This window comes from Poecilia mexicana, unplaced genomic scaffold, assembly GCF_051168715.1.
Source record: "Poecilia mexicana isolate PSO_F unplaced genomic scaffold, ASM5116871v1 scaffold_7, whole genome shotgun sequence".
Taxonomy (NCBI): domain Eukaryota; kingdom Metazoa; phylum Chordata; class Actinopteri; order Cyprinodontiformes; family Poeciliidae; genus Poecilia; species Poecilia mexicana.
Window position 1 is genome coordinate 17,218,220 of NW_028263376.1, and position 17,708 is coordinate 17,235,927.

General features: G+C 35.3%; 2 protein-coding genes across 2 annotated transcripts; both read left to right on the forward strand.

Moving 5' to 3' along the window:
- The first annotated feature begins 1,388 nt into the window (after window positions 1-1,388).
- Window positions 1,389-5,692, forward strand: pym1 (PYM homolog 1, exon junction complex associated factor). The gene is made up of 3 exons (XM_014985540.2): window positions 1,389-1,667; window positions 2,788-2,881; window positions 4,115-5,692. The coding sequence occupies exons 1-3, from the start codon at window positions 1,637-1,639 to the stop codon at window positions 4,629-4,631; spliced, it is 642 nt and encodes a 213-aa protein (XP_014841026.2). The 5' UTR covers window positions 1,389-1,636; the 3' UTR covers window positions 4,632-5,692.
- A 4,579-nt stretch (window positions 5,693-10,271) lies between these two features.
- On the forward strand, window positions 10,272-17,437 carry LOC106916901 (matrix metalloproteinase-19-like). Its single transcript, XM_014985513.2, has 9 exons — window positions 10,272-10,388; window positions 12,396-12,484; window positions 12,569-12,699; window positions 12,778-12,990; window positions 13,634-13,879; window positions 14,562-14,663; window positions 15,355-15,519; window positions 15,604-15,731; window positions 16,819-17,437. The coding sequence occupies exons 1-9, from the start codon at window positions 10,272-10,274 to the stop codon at window positions 17,056-17,058; spliced, it is 1,431 nt and encodes a 476-aa protein (XP_014840999.2). The 3' UTR covers window positions 17,059-17,437.
- Window positions 17,438-17,708: the final 271 nt, after the last annotated feature.

Genomic DNA, 17,708 nt, shown 5'->3' on the forward strand with positions numbered 1-17,708 from the left:
AATTACATTGGACCTAAAATATCTATGTGGAAATGTTGATATTTTAAAGACCAAAATGAAAAGAATAAATATAAATAACAAAATCAGGTAAAAATAAACGTTATCCCTAATCAATTTCTTTCAATATAAAGCTTATGAAACGGACAAAAACTGCAGGTGTGTGTCTGTTTCTGTTTGTCCTACATTCAGTGACATTATTTACAGTGGATGAAAATCTGGAAATTTTACTCAAGTAAGAGTACCTATATTTCGTAATAAAATTACTCTAGTAGAAATACTCCTAAAAGTACATTTTCCCCAAAATATTACTCAAGTATTTGAACTGAGTAAATATAACAAGTCAACTCTAAGTCATTAAGTTTGTCTATATTGCGCCTTTCAAAGAAACATTTTTAAAAATGTAATTTTAAAATTGCACATTTACAAAGCAAGCAGGTCCAATTCATATACGGAAATATAAAATAAAATTGATCCAATTATATAAAATCCAAATGATCCCAATAGGGGAATTAAATGTTTCAACAAATCCTTTAAAAGTCTTCAAATACTTTTGGTATTTGAAGACTTTTAACAGTCAGTCTTGCAATGAATATGAAGAGGCCTCTGACTGAATACTGCTGTATGACAGTTTCATGACGTTCATTACAAACCAGCAGCTCAAGTTCTGGTCTGCAGAGATATTTTACAATAACATGTCCTAGATCTCTGTGTAAAGAAGAAGTTGTTTTAGTTTCCTTCTTCCTCTGTTCTTTGGTCCTGCTCTGCATCAATGAAGCTTCCTTTTCAACTGCTCTGGAATTTGGTGTTGCAGTTCAGGTATTATTTGAGCTTTTAATATGCTAATTAGCTGCTCCCAGTCAGTAGAAACAATATGCTGTTACCACGGTTACGCATCATAACAGCAATCCGAAAGTAGAAAAGTAGGAGCAATAATCCTTTCAGCTGTACTGCATCCAAAACTGGAGGGAACAGCATGTTTTGTCTAAACACACAAATCAGAGAACCAAAGTCTACAAAAAGAAGGACATAACTTGCTGCAACATTCAAATTTGAAATGCAGCCACATTTATTTTTCAAAGAGAAAAAATGATAGTGATTAATAAATTATATTAAAATAAAGTGAAAATAAAAAATCACAATGATTTGAAAGCAAGAAAGAATGATTTTCTTAGTACTTGTTACTATGAAAACGTTCATTGATAACATTTTTGGTTGGTAAATTTTGCAACAACACAAAAGCCCAATAATTATACCAATATGTAAATAATTTACTTTAATAATTACAAGTTCTCTCATAAATTGTCATATTTTTTTCACAGTTTTTTTCTTTAACAACGGATTTGAGAATCCAAATCTGGCAACCGTACCGTCCACGTCGTCATTTCCGAAGCCGAAGAATAGGGTTCGCTTGGTTCGTGACCTTGCACCGCCCGCCTGAGCTTTTAGTACATGTCTGCTGCAGTTGCCATGACCGCTCTCACATCGACTGAAATAACAACTGTTAGGCAAATGTTAAAACAGCGGTAGTAGAGCTGCTGCAGCGCGGGATCGAGCCGAGTGAAGGGAAGTTCTGGGGGATAAAATAAAAGGTTCTGGAAGCCCCACTGAGGAAAGCGGAGAAGCGTATTACATCAAAATGGCAACCCCCTATGTGACAGATGAATCTGGTAAGACTGTTGCATGTGGTAGACATTTGTCCAACTGAAGTCAGTTTCATTGAGCATACCCACAGTCTCTCCTTATCTTTTGTTTTCTATCTGCAGTGCTTAGAGGTTTCGATTTAAATCAATGCATTTAACTCGCATATTAGGTTTCAATGTTAGCTTAGCCTGCTAGCTAACACGCTATCTCCAGAGCTAGTTAGCTTGTTGCTATCGCTCTGTGTAATTTACACATGTAAACATTACAGTGAATAGTAAACCTCCTCTTACCAGGAGCACATATACCCACTCACAGTGAAACTTTATGTAATTATGAGTTTATAACGTACATGGAAGCCTATTTTGCAGCCTGCTAGCATAAGTTAGCATCCGGTGTACTACCCTCAGCTATCGTAATGGATATGTCAATTGAAACGATATTTTCTGACTTTATTAGATTTTATTTATGTTCAATTCCATTTACCCCTTATTGACTAATGAACCTAGTTAAATTTATACCTGTTTCATTATGAATACAGTCAAGTGGGTGTATGAATAGCTTGTTGGTTAATAGTGTGGCTCTAATACTATTAGAATTACTTTGATTCCACCTAGTGGTCAGAGTGTGAACTGCAAGTGGTTTATGGAAACAGTTTTGGCTTAATTGCTGCTCTGAGAATGTTGTTTTTTCTCCAAATGTAAATTTTTAAAGACTGTATACTCTATTCAACGATAACTTGATTTTTAAATTAGTAGAGGATCATTCCAATAATTGATTTATCACGATTAATCCGGTTTAAGCCCTAATCTGGAAGGAATCAGAAGAGATCTTTCCAAAAAGTGTCTTTACTCACTTGATTTCATAAGTGGTTTCGATAGGCTTTTCCCTTAATAAATACAATATTGATTCATAGGATAAATTAATAAAAGATCAAATGTTTTTTTTTAAATTTTGGATAAAATGATGGAAAGGGTTCAAAAGCTTTCAAACAAGAGAAAATGTTCTAAGTATGTATTTTATTTTACATTTACTTGGGATATTGAGTAGAGTTTGATCTGAACAAACTAATAAAAATAATGAGATAATACTTTACAGCACCACTAGAGGGCCAACCAAAGCCTCCTTTAAATCCTTTTTTTTCCTCAGGGAAATACATAGCTGCAACTCAGCGACCTGATGGGACATGGAGGAAGCCGAGACGGGTGAAGGATGGTTATGTCCCCCAGGAGGAGGTCCCCGTGTAAGTGCAAGTCCTCCCTCTCTCTGCTTTACACGCACACAGTAATTATAAGCTGGCTTTCTTACACATGAGCCGATGCCAGACAGCGTCTCAGCTCCAGAATTACTCAGTTTGTTATGAATGAGGAATGAGGCAGGATGCGGCTCAGAGACCTGCTATAAATAACAAGCTTTTCCTTGAAGTTTTGTGTAAGTTTGGCCTCATGAAAGGAATTGACTGTTTTATCTTTTCACGATTCCATGTTTTCCCTTTCTTTAGCCCCATTTACAAACCGCCTCTCTTATCCAACCTTTTAGAGAAGATATTTTTATACAGTTACTAGACATCATATCTAATGACTGATCTGATCTTGTTAATGATTTTCTAAATAGTTTAGATCAGGGCTGCAACTAAAAGATAAAAAAAATGGCACATTTTCATTTAACCACTTTAGCCTTTTTTTAAGTACAATATTAGAAATGCATTAAAAGAGGCAAATAAAAATGTATTCAATAAAATTAACATTTTATTGCCTAAAATTCAATAACAGCTTCCCTTTAGTTTACTCTTGATCATTTGTAGCAAAGGATGAATCTGCAGCTAAAGCTAACTTCTAACATAAACGTGAAAATCTCAGCTCTTTCTGCTTGACTTGATATGAATACAATGTATGATTAATCTGGTCATTATTTATTGGATTAACTTATTAGTAATTGAACAGCAAAAGGTGCTTACATCATTTGAACCACATGAAGCTAAAGCTATGCTAGTTGAGTTCTGGATAAAACATATATACATACAAGTTATTTTCATCTTAAATGCAAAGTGTGTATTTTTTTAACAGTTTTGGCTGTTTATTTCAGAAAATTGCCTTTTTTTAAAATCTGTATACTTAAGTTAGTGATTTATCGATGACTAATTAGTTGACTTTACAGAGTTTCCCCCAGAAAACTTGCTAAACCCTGTGGTAGGTGCACTAGAGTTTTTGAGTTAAAAATGTTTGATGTTGACAAGAAATTTGAAAATACCAATGTTATTGGAAGAAATTAAAACAGACAAACATTTCAAAAAAATCTAAAATAAACAAACAACACTTAGCCTGGTGGGGATGCAAGTAAAGCCTGGTGGCCCGCCTGGCTTATAATCAATTCATCATGATCAGTCCGATTAGTCATTTCAACCCTAGTTTGGATCAACTTAGTTCTTCATACTGAGAGATGATCAAAACACATAAATTGTTTTTTATTTTCTCAGGTATGAAAACAAATACGTCAAGTTTTTCAAGAGCAAACCCGACCTGCCTCCTGGCATGAGCCCATCAGAAGCGGCTCCGCCAAAACAGCAGCAGCAAAAGATACCCGGCTGTGCGGACAGCGAGACGGCCGGTCTGTCAAAGTCGGCGAAACGCAACATGAAACGCAAGGAAAAACGAAAACAGCAGCAGCTCCAGGATCAGGACGGTGAGGCGGAGGTGGATGCGGTGAGCAGCGCCGTGGAGAACGTGTCCATCTCAGAGAGAGGCGAATCTGCCGCCAAGACCCAGGGAACCACGTCAGTTTCGGCACCAGATGAGTCTTCAGCAGCTGCAGCAGCAGGAGCCGAAAAGGCCAAGAAGATCAAGAACCTGAAAAAGAAGCTGCGGCAGGTGGAGGAGCTGCAGCAGAAGGTGGACTCAGGGGAAATAAAGCAGCCGACGAAGGATCAGCTGGAAAAGCTGGGCAGGGCCGAGACCTTACGGGAAGAGCTGGAGCAGCTAGAGCGCGACTCCTGAACGGGAAAAAAACGGGAGAGTTGGACTCATCATGCGAATAGCAAACCGGAAGGGACCTTTGCAACTTCCAGAAACAGTTTCCCTATTTGACATCCATCGTGGATGATGGCAGGAAGCGCAGCTCTGAGGACAGCATGTCTGTGTGGCAGACACCATCACACCTGTTTTCTTTAGTTTTAGTTTGTGACCTGTCTGCAAGTACACTTTCTGTCTTTTAAATTGATCATTATGACTTGTTTTGTGCTTCTATGTTGTTTCCATTTTTGTATTTTTAATCCCGTCTGGAACCACAGGAAATAAAAGCAAAGCTTTGTGAAAGAGGGTTTAGTTTGTGTCCCCCTTTCTGCTTTAAACAATTGCCACACTACAAAAACAAAAACTTTTACTGAAAAGTTTTGGTTTAGTTTCTTAAAACACTTGAAATAAGACAGAACAAATTTAAAAGTAAATTTTCAGCAAGTTATAGGAGTTTGTTTTAGGTTAATAATTCTTTAATATTGATTTTTAAAAAGTACTATTTCCTCTGACAGGTTATTTAATTTATTATTTCCATGTAATAAGTGGGATAGTACTTTTTAACAATATTAATGAAATATTGACTTAAAACAAGCTCCTATATGCTGAAAAGTTACTTGTAATTTAGTTTTCTTATTTCACACATTAGAAACTAGATGAAAGTACTAGGTAGGATTTTGTGTTTTTGCAGTGTTTGATGTTGAAATGGTTTATCATTGTCACTGATGCCACATCTCCACAGTCAGTACAGTAAATAAATCATGTATTTGTCTTCTTGTTTCAGTAAGTTTTACTCTTTACTCTAAGTAACTTGGATGTTACTGTGGCCAGCAGGACAGAGACCCTGGAAAACTGTATGTGTATGTTGAGAGGAAGGTGTGGCTGTATTTTTCTTTTTGCTAATAAATCCCATAATTAAGCGAAGAAAAGTGAACCTATCCTACCGAGGAGTATTACATGTGTAGCTAAAGACTTATAGATTTTATTTTTCTCTTTTGGAGCTCAATTGTTGGTCAAAACTTATTAAAAACATTCAACAGAATAAAGCTTTGGTTCTTTTTTTTTTCTTAACATGGGCACTGCAGATCAATGATCCAACAAGCAATCTCCAAATATTTTGTGTAAATTTAAGTTTTTAAAAGATGAGGAGAGTAATCTGGGTTACTTTGCAAAAACAAATATTTTCAGATGGCATTTTTTGCCACCAAAGCCTGGAAACATTTACTTTGTTATCAAGGAAGATTTTTGAACGGCATTAATTTCAGTAATGTTCAAAAACTGAGACAGATTTTTATATTTTCAGATTTTTTTTTTTTAAACTTTGATGGTTGTAATTAAAGCAAATTAATAATCTTTAATTAGCAACTTAATTAACAGACTAAATCCCTAATTCAGTTTATTCACAAAATTAAAATATATGGACTAATAGGTGGATTTTGTTAGTTTGACTGTGAAGTCAATGACACAACTATTATCTACCATCGTCATGTACGGGAAGGGTGAATGCTCCAAGTCAAGAATTAAACTAACTTTGAGTGACTGATCTCGATTTTATAGAAAATCTAGGGAGATAAGTTATCAGTTCGTGAGTTAATTCAAAGTTGATCAATTTTACTGATCGGCTAACGCTTAATCTATGAGGGCAATTTTCTTAAAAAAACCGAATTTCCTCTTGAATCAAGACTGTCAACCGTTTTTCCATAACATAAAGTACTGAGTTTTTCATAATTTAACAAAAGAAGTAAGCCAAAAATATTTCTCAACAGTTTCTTGAGTAAAGATTTTTTACGGTGACAACTTAAGGAGCTTGTCGATTGTTTATATTTCAAAACAGAACTGTAAACGCGGATCTTGCACTCCCCGCCGGACTCTGTTCGGACCGTTTATCCGCCGCCATATTTGTTTCTTTTTCAACGGCTCCGCTTACGGATGACCAGCGGCGCCCTCTGCTGGACGGCGGTCAAAATAAAATACTAACTGAAGGTCTGAGCTGACTTTATTAGTTAATTGTTTGGAACTAATTTTAATCTAATAAACTACTAATAAGTCGATTAATTGTTTGCCTCATACTGTTCTCAGATATTGTTGTTGCAGTTTATTTACAAAACGTATTGCAAAAACATGATTTTCTGAATTATTTTTTTTTTCATGAAATCCAGTTATAGTTCATAAATTATTGTTCCACCTTCCTTTCCTGGCACCGATGCTGCAACAACTAAGTTGAACCAGTTAATTCTTCGTCACCAGACTGAATGGGTTTCATGCTAGAATGTAGCACTTCCCTTCAGCACAAGCTTCTTCCTAAAAATGAAATTTCTGCTTTGGTTTGATATTTTTCAAACAAACCCTTGATATGTATGTCATTATCCAGACAATAAAAGTTATTCCTAGAAGACTGTGAGCTTTTCATTGCATTGTTGAATTGCTCTCCAAACACTGGATACGGATGGACTTCCCTTTTTTTTATTTTTTGCTCTTGTCAGGTCAGCCAGTCGTTGCCCTCATTTTGCTCAAAAGATTCAATAAAACATGACTTTTTTTAGCTCACATTCTCCATCAAAATTTAGACTAAACAGACATTCTAATTCAGCCTTTGGTTGTCTATTTTAATCAACTTAAACAGCTTGCTTTGTCTACATTTAGACTCCAAAGGAAACCTATGGGAGGAGAGATTCTCAAATCCAACTTTTGACTTTTTAGAATAGAGATATCATTTATTTTCTCTCAGTGGGGGAATTGCTTGCTGATTCACACAAAGGTAAAATATGAAAAAGGAAAAAAAATCACTGTATTGTGAGGTCAAAGTTACAGCATAAGGAACAATTCTGTACAGTTACTGAAAAAAGTTTCAAAGAAATTTGCAACTGAGTAGAATAATGTTTTTATTTTTTCTATTTTTCTAATCAACATGATCATTTTAAAAATTTACAAAATATGCCTGATTTTACAAAATCCTATTTACAAAACAATGTGCAAATGATTGTGCAAAGAACAACAAAGATGTAAAATGAGAATTACAAATTGTTTTTTTTCTGTCAGCTCAGCAAAATAACCAACAAAAACAACAACAATAATAATAATTATAATTAATTTAAATAAAATTCTTGTGTGTTTTTTAAACATTTTTATCTGCTCAACTACAATCTAAACAGGCAAGATTTGATTGAAACCAACAAAATTGTCAGAATTTTGGTAGTCAAAATGTTTTACATTTTTTATGGTGTAATTAGTTTTCTTTCTGCCCAGCCACTAATTAATACACATTTTTATTAACCATGGCTGGGCAGGATGGCACCCAAGTCTGATTTTGAGTAAAGTGTTACTCAAAACATTTTACTCAAAAAAGTGAAACAAAAGAAAATTCTTTCATATCCTCCAGGTCAGCAGGGGAGACCTAACAGCAAATGCAGGACAGTCTGCATTTGCAAATGCAAATGCAGACTGTCCTGCATTTGCGCTGTCCTGAAGTTTGGTAAATTATTCCAATGTCTTATTTATCCTGATTAAAAAAAGGGGAACCCAATAACGCCAAAGGTTACTCAATCTTGTGGTATCCTATTGTATGCAGTTATAATTCAATTTAAAAATTAAAAATTAAAGAAGCGGCCCAATCTTTCCCTTCATGATATTGCTTCTTATGCGGTCGCTGAGCGTTGGAACAGAAATGTACACGGTGCATTGAGTAAAAAACGATGCATTCATATGTGTGCCACTGGGGTTGTTGTGGTTTGTGTTGTAAAGCGTCGAGTGGTCAACAAGAATAGAAAGGCATTATATGAATGCAGCCATTTCTTTCTCTCTGAATGTAGTTAACTTAAAGGGACAGCTCCACTAAGAGCAGTCAGTATCTTACCTGCAGTAGGTAACCTTCTTAGCATCTTGACTTTGATACAATGAAAGTTAAGTTCATTACTAGAATATAAGCTGCAGACAATCAAACATCAGGAGAAACTGAAGGATGATCGTTCTTAGTGGACATCTGCTTGTATCTGGTGACAGATGAAGCTTCAGTTATATTTTCGGTAACTGTGTTACATATTGCTCATTTTGATCCACATTATATTTCTGTTGTGTTTGAAATAAACAGATAAAAAGAAATAAACTTTTAAATAGTATTTATTAAACCTCTTTAATCAATTTGAAACAATGTGATTATTAATAACAATAAGACATAAACTGAACCTCATTTCTGTAAAATTAACAAATATATCAACATTTGCTGTTGGCAATCAATCGTGCAACGTCTCTTCGGAGTTTTTTCGTAGTTTTCTAAGTACACTGAAAAACACAATCTTACCAAGTATTTCTTGTTCAGTTTCTAGTGCAAATTTTATAGTACTGTGTAATATTACAGTACTAACTTTTCAACAAGATATAGGAACTTCTTTTAAGTCAGTAATAAATTAATATTGTTGCAGATTATGTCACTTATAATAACACATTTCCCCCATTTTATAAGTGAAATAATCTAAAAGTAAAAGTAGTACTTTATTAATCTTTATTCAAGGATTATTTACTTGAAACAAGCGTGTTTATTTTACTGAAAAGTTACTTTTAACATAGTTTCATCTCATGTCGAGTGTACTAAGATATTTGCACTAGAAACGAAGCATAAATACTTTGTAAGACTTTGTTTTTTTGTAGTGTATATCAAATAACTTTCAGTAGTCATGTGTAACTTGGTTTAATCTAAAGGAAGAGAAAAAAAATCCAGTTCAGAAGCTTAAGGGAACAGAAAAAAAATCTTTTTCCTGTCTCAGAATGACTAAATTATACGTTGCCATTAATATTAGCCATGCTTTTTAAACATGGTTGGGGATTAGAGATGTGACTTTTTCTCTCCTCTCAGTTTTTATGAGCCATTGTCTCTCAGTGAGACTGAAAACGAGACGTTCTCTGTCACTGATTTGTTGCAATGGTTACTTGGAGGCGTCGCTGGTTTTCCTTGAATGTGATCCTACATTAAGAAGGAAAATAACAAGTGGTTCCTCTTGTCCCTCTAGGGAACATGTGGTCACTTGTTTTTTCACAAACTGGAAACAATGAAGCAACAAAAAAATAGAATCAGATTCTGCTGGAGAAGCTGCAAGACATGCAAATATGAAACAATTCCTCGTTCACACAAGTTCGGGATGACTCAAGCTACCTCAGCTTATCAGTAACATGTTTCTTGTTTTATAATTTAATGTTCATCTGTTCACAGTCAGCACCTTTCATTACTGGCAGGAAGCTAGCCCCCTTTTCTCAACAGCCCTAATCCCAAAATTTGCTCCCTTTGAAGCGAACACGTCTGAGTTATTTTTGCACACTTCAAGGGGCTCTAAATGATGGTGTGCAAAGAGTTGATCATGCAGTTTGTGCCTGAAATTAGCATGTTTTTTTTCTATACTCCACTCTTCACATTCCTTGTCAAGGTTTTATTGTGTGGTTAGGAGGCATGTCTGGAGCAAATACTCGCTATAAAAACAAGTGCCCAAACTAACCAGCTTCAGCCCAGATGTAAAAGGGCTAATTTACAGAGGATGACTGTGGCTACAGCTGCAAAGACAGAGCATTAATACATGCATTAAGTCAAAAAAGAAACCAACATACTTTATTCTAGCCAGGTTTTCCTTTTCATCTGTGATGGCAAAGGAGCCAAAGCGGAAAATGTTCTGCAGACTGGAGCTAATGGTGCTTCTTGTTTTGCTGACAACAGCTTCATCTATTGCTCTGAGCAGCAAGGACCTCACCGAAGCAGTGGTAAGGAAAAACTAAACCGCGGTGCTGCTGCAGTTTTACTGCAGATAGAGGGAATATAACAGCTCAATGAAAACTCAGTTTAGTATTCAATTATTTAAATGTTTATTAGATTTTTTTATTGTCATCATTAAATGGATAAATACAATTTTTAAAGTTTGTAGAGCATATTCTGTGTATAACGCAGTATTCCTGCCCCTTTAGTTGTAAACATTTTATAATTTTAATGACATAAATTCAACGTGAATTTGACTTTTTTCCATAATGCTTTTGTTTTAAGCTCCAAATGGAAACAGATCAAAAGTAAAGTTGTGAAAAGTTTAAAATGTAGTTTATACAGTAATATCCTGAGTTTTGAACATCTCATAGAGGGTTTTTCAATCTGTCACTTACTGGCAGGCAAAGGAAATTCAATGCACTTCAGTTTATTTATATAGCACTAATTCATAATAAATCTCAAGGCGATTCCCATCAGTTTCCTGATAATCATTATCTCAGCAATACCCCCAGGTTTGCTACTGGGTAATTTGATTTTGATAAATTTATACTGATAACTAAAATATCTGCCTTACATTCAACTTCTAGAGTTTCTAGATGTAGTGAAATTCTCTGCTATGAAAATATTCACCAATCAGATCTCTGATGTACGATGGAGTTTGATTATTAAGAGCTTTATATGTGAGAAGGAGAACCTTAAATTATAATCTGGATTTAACAAACAGCTGAAATTTTAAACTTGATTTTGTGGACTTCCTGATAGTAAAGAATATTCCAGCCTTGAAGTGCAAATGCATGAACCAGTTTTCCAGCGTCACTCCTGGACAAAATATTTCTAATTCAGGCAATATCCCAGAGATTAAAATAGGAAATAATAGAAACTTGTTTAATATGGGACTTCAATATTCTGGTCAAAAATAACACAAAGGTTCTTTACTTTATTCTTGGGGGCCAATGCAAAACTACCCAGATCAAGAGATTGACTAATCAGTTTCTGTTTTGATTTTTATGTCTTTATGTCTGTTGTCTACCAAACAAACGCATCAATATTTTTTGATTGATATAGCTGAGTATCCTCAGCATAACAGTGAACATTTATCCCAGGTTTTCTGATTACTTTACCAATTTGTAATATGGCAAAACTAACTTACAATATTTTTTCAGCAACATAGAAACTTGTCTTAAATGAGTAATTCCTTAATATTGATTTAAAGAATACCATTTTAAATATTTAAAAATACTAGTTGCACTGGCAGATTATTTTGCTCATAACATTGAGGAAAATGTTTTGTTTCAAGTGTGCTAAGACATTAGAACTAGAAACTAGACCAAAAATACTTGACAAGGTTTTGTGTTTTTGCAGTGTTTTAACATGACTTCATCAAATGGGTTTAATTGGACTTAAATGAAATTACAAATTTGCCCTCAAAGATGTGAAACAGGAAATTAATATTCATATTAAAATGAAATACTAATATTTAATTTCAAGTTAACACATAAAAATGTGTTTGTTGTGTTGTGTAATTCTAATTCTAGTAAAGATAACATACGAAATAATTTAGTTTTGTGTGAAAAAAATTGAATTGAGTGAATTAACACACCAATACCTCTCTTGGCCATAAGGGGGCAGTAATGCAACAATATAACCGCACTAAAAGAAAAACCAGTTTAAACCGGTTTAGTCATGTAAATTAAACTGAACGTTGCCGTTCATGAATCTTATCTATTTGACTAAGCTTTTTGTGATTTTGTAAACAAAAATGAGCAGGAATTTCAGTCTCTACCTCTGAAAAGCCGGTAGAAACTCCATATACCAGATTTACAGCTGTAATTTCTGAAAAAAAGTGGTTGTTACTCGTCAGTCTTCCCGATTTGGAAAACATAATTTACCTTCACTGGAATCACATCAAATACAATGAAGATTATGATCGTAACGTGGCAGTAACCCTTCCCTGGAGGGTTCAATAAATTGATTTTGTGTCCAACTGTTAAGCTGATTGCTTTTTCTTTTAGGCATATTTGAGGAAGTATGGCTACCTGCACATCCCACTGGACAACACACATCTCAACCCTCCACCTGAAAAAATAGAGGAGGCCCTGAGGTGACGCTAAATGAGGTTCACACCTTCATTTATTATTGGCTGTTCATTGGAATCAATGAGAGTTAAGTTTAATGTCCATGTCAGAATCTTTCAGAAAGTATCCAACCTTCAAGTATCTGGAAACCTGGATTCATCCACGCTGGAAATGATGAGGCAGCCCCGCTGCGGTCTGGAAGACTCTTTCACAAACAATTCTCTCAAATATCGAATCATGGGTGGGTATCTTTCCTCTGTGAAACACATTCACTGACCGGTGAAGTGTGTAAACGTTAACTACAGTTATTATTGAACAGGCTACTGGCGGAAGAAGATGCTGACATATCGCATTTACAATTACACCCCCGACCTGGGTGCCTCAAAGACCCGGCAGGCCATCCAGACTGCATTCAAGTACTGGAGCGACGTGTCGTCTTTAAAGTTCAGGGAGCTGCATCAAGGAAGGGCAGATATAAAAATCTCCTTTCACACAAAAGACAAGTCGTGCCCCGTGCCCTTTGATGGACGAGGTGGGAGGAAAATCAGATCACCTCACAAGTTTGTAGACATTTCTGCTTTAAAGGTGACCTATTATGCTTCCTTGAACAGGTTAGGATGGGTCTATGGGCTGCACAAAACATGTTCTTTACATTTTTTTGTACAGAATCATTCTTAGATAATGAGGTTTTACTCTGCTCAGTTCAGACTATTTTGAGTTCCTTTCAGAATGAGTTGTTGTATGGCGCCTTCCACTTTAAATCAAAATAAGTTGCTGCTGGCCATGCCCCCTAATTCAAATGGCAATTATACAACGGCACATCGTTGAAAAGCATTAGTAGAGCCTCCTGCACAATGGTAAGTCAACAACGAAACACTTGTGTTTTCCAGCAGCCATTGTAGAGCACATAAAGCGGTAAAACCAGTTGACCAAACTCTCAGCTAGATAACAGTGCAGTGCCCATCAAAAGTGACTTAAGATTCGGGAGGTTTTTGAAAGGCTCCTTTTCCAGACACAAAGGACAAAAAGTTTTTGCCAAAAAACGGCTGGGTGTTTTATAGAGACATTTGAGATGCAAATGGAAGTACAATTATCTGCAAAATGTTTTGCATAATAGGTCCCCTTTAAGGTGAGATTTTAAAAAGAGTCAGATGACGTTCTTTCTTCGCCCACAGGTCATGTTTTAGCGCACGCTGATGCTCCTGAGTCAGGCATCGTGCACTTTGACGAAGATGAACTGTGGACAGAGGGGAAGAGCTCCGGCTCCAACCTGAGGATTGTGGCGGCTCATGAGATCGGTCACGCTCTCGGCCTGGGCCACTCGCAGTACTACAGCGCGCTTATGGGACCCATTTATGTCGGATACCGCGCTGACTTCAAGCTGCATCCGGATGATATAAAGGGGATCCAAGCTTTGTACGGTAATGCTTGAATCTGGTGAAAGAGAAATTAATTCTCTTTATTATATGGTCTATTCAGACTTTTCACACTTGTGATCCTTGTTTTTTCCTGCTCAGAAAAAAAAAACACTCTGCACTCCTAAATACAGTTGATTATTTCCCATAAGACCATGCAGACAGAGATCAGGTTCACACAGCAAACAAATGTGGCCAAAATCCACTTTTTTGCCCAAATGTTGGACCTATATCCAACTTTTTCACTTCAGTCTAAGTTTATACCAAAAAACTGAGAAACTTTGAGATTGATCTCAGAAATATTCTAGAAAAGCATGTTAGACTTTTGGAAACTTTTGTTCTAGCCAATTTTTAACTTTTCAAACTCAGAATATCTGACTACAAATCCAAATAGATTTCTCTACTGAAATTCCAGTTAAAGTTTCCCAAAAGGCTGTCGCTATTAGTTATGCTTTCTTTTTATTAGTTTCCTTCGTGTTATCTTAAAACCTGCTCAATTCATAGAAATCATACATGATACTCACTTCTTGTTTTTAAGATAATTGTTTTTTTAATTTTTTTTTTTATTCAAAACATCAACAGTAAAGCTGAACTAATATATTTAGATTTAAAGTTTATTTAAATCTAAAATATGACTTTCCTCTTTAAACAGCAGTTCACATAACATGCATTTGTTTCTGTTTTTCAGGAAAACCAGAGAACAGTCCTCCATCTGTGATTCCTCACCAGCCGGTGCCACGAGGCGCCGCCCCAGATCCATGCAAAGCCAAACTGGATGCAGTTATGCTAGGTACAGACACTCTGGTGCATAATTTCCTCTCTAGTTTAATTAACGTCTTTGCTATCATTTCATTAAAAAAATTATGGTTTTCTGAGTTTGGAAAGCTGAAAATTTACAAGAAAACGCCAAAAAAAATTCTGGAATTAATCACAGAAATTTTCTAGAAAAAAACAAGGAAATTTCTGAATTTGAAAAGTTTAAAATTTGCACAAAAAAACATTAGAAATTCTGGAATTAATCTCCAAAATTTTCTACAAAAAGCGTGGACATTTATCAGTTTGGAAAACTTAACATTTGCAAGAAAAAGCTAAAAAAAAATTCTGAGATTAACTCAGAAATTTTCTTGGGAAAATATTAAAATTTCAGAATTTGAAAAGTCAGAAATTTGCAAGAAAGAAACAGAAATTCTGAGATTAATCTCAATAATTTTCTGTAAGAAAATTTCTGAGTTTGGAAAGTCAAAAATTTGTGAAAAATAAACTTGGAGATCTCCCAGATTAGTCCCAGAAGATTCCAGTTTTTTCTCACAAATTTTTGACTTTTCAAACTCAGAAATTTCAGAATTGTTCTAGAAAATTTCTGAGATTAATCTCAGTTCTTTGGGGTACATTTACTCTTCCTTTTTCTTTTTGTATCTACAATGGCCGTAACACTTTGTTCCTTCAAGAGAAAGCTAATTTTCCTCCTGTTTTCTCCTCAGCTCCTCCGAGTAAGACATATGTGTTCAGTGGACAGTATGTGTGGACGGTGTCCAGCTCTGGCTTCAACACTCCCACTGTGATTTCTGCTCTGTGGAAGGAGCTGCCAGGAAGCATCGATGCAGCTGTTTATTCTCAGCGGACTGGAAAATCTTACTTCCTGAAAGGTAGATCCAGTTATTTTTGCTGGCCAAGTTTTATTCGTAATAAAGAAACTCTCAGTGATTTTTACATGTTTTTCTGCCTTCCAGGAGACAAAGTGTGGAGATATACTGGCTCAAAACTTGACAGAGGCTTCCCTAGACGTTTGACCAACATTCCCGGAAATATCGACTCAGCTCTTTACTTCCCCAAGAACAAGAAGCTGATCTTTTTGAAAGTAAGAAACAGAAGTAGGGCTGCAACTAACTGATTATTCTATTGACTATTCTGATGATTACTTGAATAAAATCATTGGTACATTCTCCACATTTTTCATTTAGCCACTGACGCCTTTTTAAAACAATATTAGAAATACATTAGAAGATGTAAATAAGTAAATAATTAAATTCTAGAAAAAACAAGGACATTTCTGAATTTGAAAAGTTTAAAATTTGCAAGAAAAATCTCAGAAATTGAGATTTCTGATAAAAAATGATAAAATAGTCATTTTATCACCTAAAATACAGCAACACCATTTGTTTAGTGAATGCTTCATTATTTGGAGCAAAGGATGGATCTGCAGCTAACAAAAACGTTTTACAATCAACAAGAGAAAAGTTCAACCATTTCTGCTCGACTCCACACAAAAATAGAGCTGATCTGTTGATTAATTTTTAGATTTACCTATTTATCACTGGATAGGAAAAGGTGCTTAATAGGAGAATACTTATATTTTCACAGAATTTGAATCAGGTGAATCTAAAATTAAGCCATTTGAGGAGTTCTGGGCAAAACATTTAACTTTTCTTATATGTATATGTATATATATATCAGTTTACTCACCAAAAAAGGTTGGTCTTTTAGCAAATGGCCTTTTTTGTGTCTGTATGCTCCAGTTTGATTGATTACTAAATTAGTTGATTATTCCAATCACAATTTATCCAGTTAATCGCTTCAGTCCTATTCTATATAACAATGGTGTTAAATCCATTTTCATTTCAGGCCACATAAAGATCAAGCTGCTAAAATTTCTCTGCGCTCAGTTAGTACTTCTTAAAATTCTAACAATTTTTTATTTTATTTAATTTATTTATGTATTTATGTATGTTGCGGTGTTCTTTCTGGAAATTGACTCTTTTCGAGTCTGTAGATTTCAGTTAGCCAATCAATACTAAATTAATTGACAATTATTAAAATAATCCATTCATCACAATTAATTTCTGTTTCAGCCTCAGACAGAAATAGCTTACTCTCTCTTTTTTCTTTCTTTTTTTATTTTTTGGCGACTCCTCTTGTGTCAAATATTATGTTTTTCTCCATTTCAGGGCTCTGGATACTGGCCGTGGGATGAATTTGGCCCCACTGACCTCCGTTCGTACCCCAGACCGATCGGGAATCTCTTCAATGGGGTACCCAGCAACACGGACGCTGCCGTGACGTGGACAGACGGCTACGTGTACATGTTCAAAGGCAGCCAGCACTGGCGTGTGAACCAGAAGAATCAAGTAGTGGAGAAGAAGTATCCTCAGGACACGGCATCTAACTGGATGCAATGCGACGACTGAGCCACTAGAGGCCGCCAGGCGTTCAACACAGGCACAATGTTTCATGTTAGCAGAGAGGAAGGATTTTCTCGGAGATTCAAGAAATATACTGTTACTATAAACAGTTCACAGACAAATAGAGGACACTGTATTACTGCAATAAAAGTTAGAATAACACATGACAGATATTTATGGTCATATTTTTTAAATATTTTTTCTCATTTATTTAGTCTGAATTGTAGTCAGTGAATGTTACCCTGAAACAGCATCTCCCTAGTGTATTTTACTGTCTTCTTGTTTTTATATTTATTCTGTGATTTATGTAGATTGTATGAAATAGATTGTGTTACCAAATAAATATTACCTGCCTTGTAAAATTGATTAAAATAAACTGAAAATATACTGTTGAAATGTTCATAAACTGTATGAAGAGACAACATTATTTTCCTCGACTGTCGGAGATCAGAAAAGTCTTAACATTTCCTGTTTTAGGTCATTTAGGATTATTAAAATTACATCTATTTGCTAAATACCAGATTAAGAGGGCAGCAGAGTTTTTAAAATTGTTTTCTTTAAGGTCAGATATTAGATAGAAAGCCCAAATGATGATGTCACAGCTTTGGAAGGTTCTGATAGGTTGGTTTGAAATGTCTGAGTTAAATGAAGGCTCA

Bases quoted from the DNA above. Each gene is read 5' to 3' on its own strand.
- pym1 (XM_014985540.2), top strand. From the start codon at position 1,637: ATGGCAACCCCCTATGTGACAGATGAATCTG. The intron at 1,668-2,787 runs GTAAGACTGTTG...TTTTTTCCTCAG, and splicing joins CTATGTGACAGATGAATCTG to GGAAATACATAGCTGCAACT. The intron at 2,882-4,114 runs GTAAGTGCAAGT...TTATTTTCTCAG, and splicing joins CCCCAGGAGGAGGTCCCCGT to GTATGAAAACAAATACGTCA.
- LOC106916901 (XM_014985513.2), top strand. From the start codon at position 10,272: ATGGCAAAGGAGCCAAAGCGGAAAATGTTCTGCAGACTGGAGCTAATG. The intron at 12,991-13,633 runs GTGGGAGGAAAA...CTTCGCCCACAG, and splicing joins CGTGCCCTTTGATGGACGAG to GTCATGTTTTAGCGCACGCT. The intron at 13,880-14,561 runs GTAATGCTTGAA...TCTGTTTTTCAG, and splicing joins GGGGATCCAAGCTTTGTACG to GAAAACCAGAGAACAGTCCT.